This window comes from Mastomys coucha, unplaced genomic scaffold (genome assembly GCF_008632895.1).
Source record: "Mastomys coucha isolate ucsf_1 unplaced genomic scaffold, UCSF_Mcou_1 pScaffold16, whole genome shotgun sequence".
Classification (NCBI taxonomy): domain Eukaryota; kingdom Metazoa; phylum Chordata; class Mammalia; order Rodentia; family Muridae; genus Mastomys; species Mastomys coucha.
In genome coordinates, this window is record NW_022196898.1 from 105,592,900 (window position 1) to 105,600,855 (window position 7,956).

A 7,956-nucleotide genomic window follows, 5' to 3' on the forward strand; every position below is an offset into this window, starting at 1 on the left:
AAGAAAGTTAAGTGTATAAAAGAGTTCCCAAGTAACATGGAAATAGTTGATGAATTGTAGGTGAACCTTATAATGTTGTGTGAGCCTTTTGATTTTTTTTACATAAAAATTTAGATTATTAAAGCCTTTTGATTGAAGGTATTTCACTAATTCTATAAAGAAACAAAAGAACCAGCCCTTAGCTTGTAAGTTGAAATTGAGTCTTATTTCCAAATATGGAAATGGACTTAGTATGTGTCCCTCTGATCCACAGAGGGAGGGCAGACATGTGAAAGGCCCTTCTGGTGCAGGTACTTACAGCCAGCCTTTAGACTGATAGACTGGGCACAGAAAACTCAATGAGAGCGTTTGGGGAAGGACTAAAGGAACTGAAGGGGAAAGCAACCCCATAGGAAGAACAACAGTATCGACTAACAGGACCCCTCAGAACTCCTAGGAACTAAGCCACCAATCAAAGAACGTCCGTGGGCTGGTCTGTGCTCCTCACTACATATGTAGCAGAGGATTGCTTTATCTGGCATCAGTAAAAGGGGGAGGGGATGCACTTGGTTCTGTGGAGCCTTGATGCCCCAGAGAAGGGGGATGCCAGAGGGGTGAGGTGAGAGTAAGTGGGTGGGTGGGTGGGGGAGCACCCTCTTAGAGGCGAAGGGCAGGGGGAGGGGTGGGGGCTAGTGGAGGGAGGATCAGGAAGGGGGACAACATTTGAAATGAAAATAAATAATTAAATGTAAATAAATAATGAAAAATAAAACAAAATTAAAAATCCACAAACAGAAAAAAGATAAAAAAAGAAAGGACCTTTTGGCGTGTGGAGTGAGCTGTGACTGCAGTGTTCTCGGCATGGATCCACAACAGTTTGCTCACTCTCTTGCTTACTTAAATTTATTGTATTACCTAGTGTGTGCTTGTATCAAATCGAGAGGAGACTCAAATCACAACTCCACCATTTAGCAGCTGTTTATTCTGAATAGGCCTTTGTCTCTCTAGGTTTGTATTACTCTTTAAGTTAGAAATATTAATGATACCTACACCATAAGCCTTTTAAAAGAAAACAAACAGAGTCAGTGAATGTAAACACCATAATGTGCCTTTCATGTGATAGTTAGCCTGTGATGTTGGGCATTGTCATACTTCTAGCTGTTTGCATGCTAGGTTGGACTTGTAAAAGACACATAAGAAAATACACATTTTATTTATAAAGTTGCAAACAATAGTTTTATTTCATGAAAAGAGAATCGCTAATGGGAAATGTTTGACTTTCCTGTTTCTTTTGTTTAGGACACTACTGCTAGATGGAAATCCATTCCGAGTTCCTCGAGCGGCCATATTAATGAAAGGCACAGCTGCTGTGCTGGAGTATTTGAGAGATCGAATCCCAGCCTGAATACAGCTTGCTGACTCTGGAGATGGTCACTGGGATAGGACAGAGCCAGCCTCCAGTGACTGCTGTGTTCCAGGTGTCACTAGACAGTTACTGTTTGGGCTATGTTCATTCCTACTAAATGTCTACAGCTTGTGAAATGATGTGAACATTTATAATGTCAACTGCAACAGATGTTAAAGGTTTCATAAATTCATTCCCTTATGGCACTGCAAGAACTTTTCATATGAGTTAATATTTTCTAATGATAAAGCAACCATCTTTGTAGATCTGGGTTTCTCCTGATATCTTTTTATTTTCTATATAGTATGAATTGAGCAAGACTATGGAAGGTATAAAGTCAGCAAACTTTTACTAAATATTATTCTTTGGCATTTAAAAGAAAAGCTGACTTCTCATTGTCTGGGATAGGACTTGTTGTGTGGTTAGTGTCAGTTCATGTTTATGTTTAGGGTTTTGGTTTGACTTTAAAAAAATTTTTTTTAATGTTTTGAGTGTCCTTTATTCCAATGTGGTACATCTTATTTCCAAAACCTTGATTCTGAAATCTGCTTGTAGTCTACTGGTAGTTTTACAGTAACTTTCTAAAAATGAGTTAGATATAGGCAAGCTTGATTTAATAAAAATCCAAATATAAACATTGTTGTTTACACTGAAATTTTCAAATGCAGCTTTTTCAGCTGTCCTGGTTCATCATGTGATCGGGTCAAAAATAGCCAGTTCAGTAGACACATGCGGAGGGTAGAGGTAGAGAACTTATAGGTGGTTGAGGTTATTGATCTTAGGAAAAGTCAGTGCTAATAAAGATACATGTTCATGTTCATAATAAAAGTTACAGTTTTCAGGTATTGGTACAGTGTTTTTGTTTTAAAAAGAAACACATCTTTACCATGTCACAGTTTCTAAGCTTAGAATCTGCTTCCGTAGTAAACCAGACATCATGTAATAAGGTGACATTTTATTATTTATACAATAGACTTTTATGTTATTCAAAACACTTTTAAATTCTGAAAAAATTGAGTACAACAGAACCTAAAAATGGCTCTGCTATACACCACACAGCGCTATTATCTGTACAAAGCGCATCTGCAGATGCTTCCAGACTACACCCTACCCTTAACCCATAGTGTCAGAATGTAAGACACAGCTGGAGAGTACAGATCACATTTGCAAAGTCACTGGCTTGGCAAAGTTGAAATACAGGTTAGTGGGACTTTGCACATAAAATTAAACAGCTTTCAAGGTTGTTATGGTCTCATATGGCAAAAAACCATGAAGTACATTCACAATCTAAGTTAGTAAAGTAGTGAGTGTTTCTTCATTCAGTTTTATTTACATCAATATGTAGTTTAACTAAAAAGTACTGTTAATCATGGTACATTGTTTTTTTAACACATACAAAAATGACAATTTTTATATATAATTTTAAGCTGAAAATCACAATTATCTCAAAATATTAATTACAATACAGCCAGTTCAATTAAACATGTCATGGTTTGATTTTTTTAATATAAAATGGTAAACTTTATTATTAAAGTAAGCAATTTGTTTTGAATTGGCTAGAGTATACCCAAGTAGAAAATCTAAATGTGATGTGTGAGGTGTTTGCTGCCCCTCCCACCCAGTTTGTATACAGCCATCTAGGCTAGCAAAGAGACAGAAAAGGCCCCAGTTTATAAATATTGAGCCTCGTTTGCTAAACTGCCTTGGCTTCTTGGTTCTTCCATAAAAGCTCTAATACAAAGGGCTTATCCATAGACTGCAGTGAAACGCATGCAATATATACAGCGTGTAGAATTCAGCTCACTGACACACATCAGAATAGACGGCAAAGGATGGACAGAAGGAACACTCACCTGCCACCTGTCATCAGCTACATCGGAGATTTAGGAACGAGGTCCCAGTTCTGATTCTGAGGGAGGATGACTATGGTTACTGCAGATATGTTACCCAGGTACTACACTTATGGTAGGGAAGCCAGATCCCATCAGAGAGTATGGTCAAGAGATCCAAAGCTGCATCACCACTTAGGAATTTCTCTTATGACATTTATGAGAATGAACTATTTCATTAACTCGCTAATACAACCTCAGAAATTTTTATGTGTTTGACACAAAAACATTTACAGAATAGTGAAATAGATTCATCTCTCATAAATTACTGAGGGCAAAAAATCGTCAATCTGATAGTTTTGAAAGTGAAAAATAAACTTAATGAATATTTTTAAAAAACAGCCTGCAGTGTGTTTGTATAATTCTTTACAAACCTCTTGGAACCCTACCACTGTCTTCCATCAGAGTTACTTTTCTGATGCTTAATACTTCTTTCCTGAAAAGAATGAGACTGCAGTTGAGTTTGCCATATACAGCCGACAGTGAGGTGGCCTTGTGTGGCTGTAAGTACGAAAGAAAATTCTGTTTTTTGCTATAACCTGCAGTGACCTTGCAATGACCTTACCCTTTTGAAGTTCAATAGCTCTACCTCGGGCTTCCTGCCAGCCCTGGACAGTGTCCCTTCTTTCATGTATAAACAATTCACACTCTCAATCTGCCTTCAGTCCCTTGCATTCACTGAATACAAAAAGAACTTAACTGGCTCTTCCAACAAAAGTGCAGTTTGCCTGTCAAATAATTTTGTCTTTATTCCAAACATCACAGTAAGGCTTGTTTTTCAGAGGAGGGAAGCAAAGGAAATAGCTAATTATTGGAGCAGGAATATGAACCATTCCTTGCAGTCTGTTGACACTGACTTCAAAACAAAGTTTCCTAAGAGTTACATAGCACTCAGCAGTCCTGATCTAAGCCAGATGTCCTCTTCTTGGTCTGAGACCAGTGTGTGCCCTCTGAGTGGAAAAACAAGTATTCAAAATAATATTTATTTCAATAGTACATTTAGGCAAATACGGGAAGTTCTTTATCTGCCTGAGAGATTCATCTTGGTTTTTCCAGAGACTTTTCAAAAACAAAATCATCTGAGATTTCCCGGCTAACTGTATTTAGTAGAGGCATGGAGAGCTATGAAACAATGTGGTTTGTCCATGCGTCAAGTATCTTTCTTAGTCTAGCTGTCAGACAGTTCAGCTGACTTCCATGTCCAGGCATTATTCAACCTCAAAACTCTAGCTGTGCAAAACAAACTAGCAAAGAAAAATGTGTGTCTAAGAGACACAAAACCTGAGTTGCAATAAAAGGTTTTAATAAACTTCTCAATATAGGAAAATAACCTTTGAACAGCCAAAAATACATTTATACAATACAAGCAGCTTAGTGCTTAAGTGTCTCATTAGACTAAGCAAGAAGATCATTTACATTTGATCGGTTTTCCTAACTATACTTGAGATAACCACATTTTATTTAATATCTATTTTATTCCCCTGAATTCATCAGTTTTTCTTTAAAAAAAAATGCACATATTTGGGTATGTCCTGTTTAATTTCTGACAGTAGGCCTGTTGCTTCTGGACACAGAAGCAGTAGTTGGGGTTGCCAATGTCAAGCCATGGTGGAACCTAAAGTTTAAAACAAACATTTAATCTTGGGGTTGGGCTTTCTGCATAGTCCTCTTCCCTTTATCCTTACATTCCATTTCTTTAGCTTTAGTAGGCCTTTTAGGTTCAATTCCTAGCACCTTACATCCTAGTCTTTGCAAGATCTTCCCATGTAGCCCAGACTGGCCTCAAACTTGTAATCCTCCTGCCTTTGACCTTCCATTGCTGGAATCATAGGCATATATCATCAAGCCTGATGCAATTGCTTGCTTTTTCATACTTAATCACAAACTGTCTGAACTGAAGTGTCCCCTCCCCCATACAGGTAGCCATTGCTTTCCACCTGAGTCTGCTTCTTCTCAAGAGCTTAGAGCTTGCTTGGCTTCGTTGCCATTTACTTACTGGGAGGAAATATGCTTAAGTACCTCTCATCCTGCCATTAGACCCTGACTTGAGGCTTATTTTATAGGACGTGTGCATTCCTCAGATATACTGGGTGTTTTTGATAGAAATTGAAAGTTGTCTTCTGTACATCCCTGATAGATGGATTCATGGTTTTGACACCTGTAACGGGGAAGCCCTGGGAAGCCAAAGGTTAAATCCTTGAAGCTGTAGCTGCCTCGAAGGCCTCTGCATGTTTTTCTGTGAGAGCTTTGCTTGGGGATAGGATGGGAAATCAAGATAAGAAAACGTATTAGCAAGAGATCTCTAATCTCTGCTTGTTTATGTGGCACTTGCCTAAAAAGGATTTTTTTTTTTACATTGTGATCAGTGCTAAAAGAGTTACACTTTCTCTGCCAAGAAACATGTTGCCATGGGATCTAATGCAAGAAAATGAAAATATAACAAAGAGTGAATAATTAAATTGGAAAATAATGATAAGGAGTTGATTTCTACATTGCTGTTTAAGCCTTTGGGATTTAAAGTGTTGCTCATCTGGTGAGATCAATGAAAATGGCCTGAATGACTTGGCAGCTGCAGGAAGAAAGGAAAAAGTAGCAAGCCTATTTGGTTAAAGGAACTCTGTAAAACCTAGTTCCATCCCTGATAAGTTAAGCTTTTCAGCCCCTATGTGAATTGTGAGGGTAAGCAGGCAACCTGCACAAGACTTAAAAGCCTGTCACACCACCTGACAGGATTACCGCATACCTCACTTTATTGCTTGAAGCAGCCTCCCAAGAAAAAGCCAGAGAACATCAACAAAGGCCATGATTTAAAAATCCCCCCTCCCCCTGTCAGGCAGCCACCTGAGAATTTAATTTTTCAGGGAAATGAGGATTTATTTCTCTTCACTTGCTCAAAGGCTCCCTGAGCACTTGTCATCTTCAAGCCAGCCAGCTGGGAAGTTGGCAGTGAGGACCTAGCAGTTTCAACTCTGATATGGGTTGTTGGTCTGCATTTGTATTCCTAAGAGCCACCCCTCTTGTCCTCCCAGCTTCCCAAAGAGCTACTTTTCACAAGCCTTTGCTATGACAGGTCCTAAAATGCACTGTGACATGCAGAAGGTCCAAGGGAGGTCATTCAACTGCTTCTGAGAGCTGATTTCCAAATCACAGTGATGGCTTTCATTTGCCCTCATCCGATGACCTTTCAAATACACATGACAAAACCAAACACTACATCCACCAGGCATGGAGTCTGGACAGTGTGAACTAAGCCATGGTCAGGCCATGATCCTCAGTGTCTAACAGCAAATAATCTCACTGAAGCAGCACCCTGCAAACCATTTTCTAGAAGCCTTGATTTAGCAGTGACTTCCTGACCTGTTCCTTACTGAAGCCTTTGGCAATGTTCAGAATCCTTCAGAGACTTCTGGAATCTATGAGGGACCTGGACACTTAGGATAGTAAGCAGGTGGAACACAGAACCTGGTGTATGCAGACTAAATTTCTTTATATTAATACCATAATGAAGGTCAGGATTGAATAATTTAATGAAGGACAGCCTCATGGAGCTCTGCTGTTACTGAAGGCAGTAGGTGGTAGGCATATCTCTCTCTCAAAGAGGCAAGCACAACATGAGGTCTTCAGAAGTAGCTATGAAGTTGGCATAATTAATAGATTGCTGCTTCTATTTCTATATATATGTAGTGTCTAAAATCAGACATTTCATGTTTAGAGGAAGACTAGCTGTTAAGGATTAAACTAAATAGTAACTAGCTTCAAAGACTAACTGGCCTTCTACTGGTAGATCATTCTTTGGGTAAACTTGAGACCCTCTGAGAGGCCACCCATCTCCTGTATATAGGAATTTTACCACATCCATGAGAACTTATGTAAGGTGCTAAGAACTAAGATTCTAGTTCACTTTCTTTTGTATGTGTATCTTTGTGTGTGTATGCACATGTGTGCATGTACCTGTGGAGGCCTAAAGTTACTTGTCAAATATTTCCTCAATCTCTCTCCACTTTATATATGGGAGCAGGGCCTTCCATTTGAAGCCAGAGGTAGTCCAGCTAGCCAGCTTGCCCTGTTGCAAGGGTGGAGGTGGGGTGTCACTTGTCTTTGCCTTCTGAGACAAGGGATGGCAGAAGGCTCTTATTCCTGCCCAGATTTATATGTGTTCTGAGGGTCCTGACTCAGGCCCCCATAGTTGTGTGGTCAATTCTTTACATACTGAGCCATTTCCCAAAGACCTTCTATGTTTTTTCAAACATTTGATTTATTCTCTCTATTTCTTTGGTGGCTATTTAAGAGATTCTCTGTGGTGTCTGATGTCTTAGTGTGACAGACACAACTTGCAGGGTTTTTTTATTTGTCATGTAAAAGTATACCATTAAAAAAAAAAGTCTGTTTTTACTTAACAAAGTATATTTATTGTTTTTCACTGTCCCAAATATTTGGGGATTCTAAACACTGGTTTAAGAAATGGCAGTGTCCTTGGAGCAGGGACTATCAACTTTCTACAACAAGTGTACTTTCATTTACTGGCCAGTATAGTTGTGGGGTGTGTTTCAGTGCCTCCCAACCTAGATATCTAGCATGCTTAAAGTGGTACTGGAGGTTAGGAAATACTTCAAGTATTCTCAAAACTCAATGTCTTTTTTTTTTTTTTTTTTTTTTTTTTTTTTTTTTTTTTTTTTTTTTTTT

General features: G+C 38.8%; 1 protein-coding gene across 2 annotated transcripts in view; it reads left to right on the forward strand.

Annotated features, from left to right (window-relative positions):
• Lrrc40 (leucine rich repeat containing 40) overlaps window positions 1–3,612 on the forward strand; it is a 33,896-nt gene extending 30,284 nt beyond the window's left edge. For both annotated transcript variants that reach the window (XM_031375969.1, XM_031375968.1), the window contains one exon: window positions 1,279–3,612. In XM_031375969.1, the coding sequence (XP_031231829.1) occupies window positions 1,279–1,384 (106 nt within the window). In that variant the 3' untranslated portion in view covers window positions 1,385–3,612. The remainder of the gene's footprint in view (window positions 1–1,278) is intronic.
• The last annotated feature ends 4,344 nt before the right edge of the window (window positions 3,613–7,956 follow it).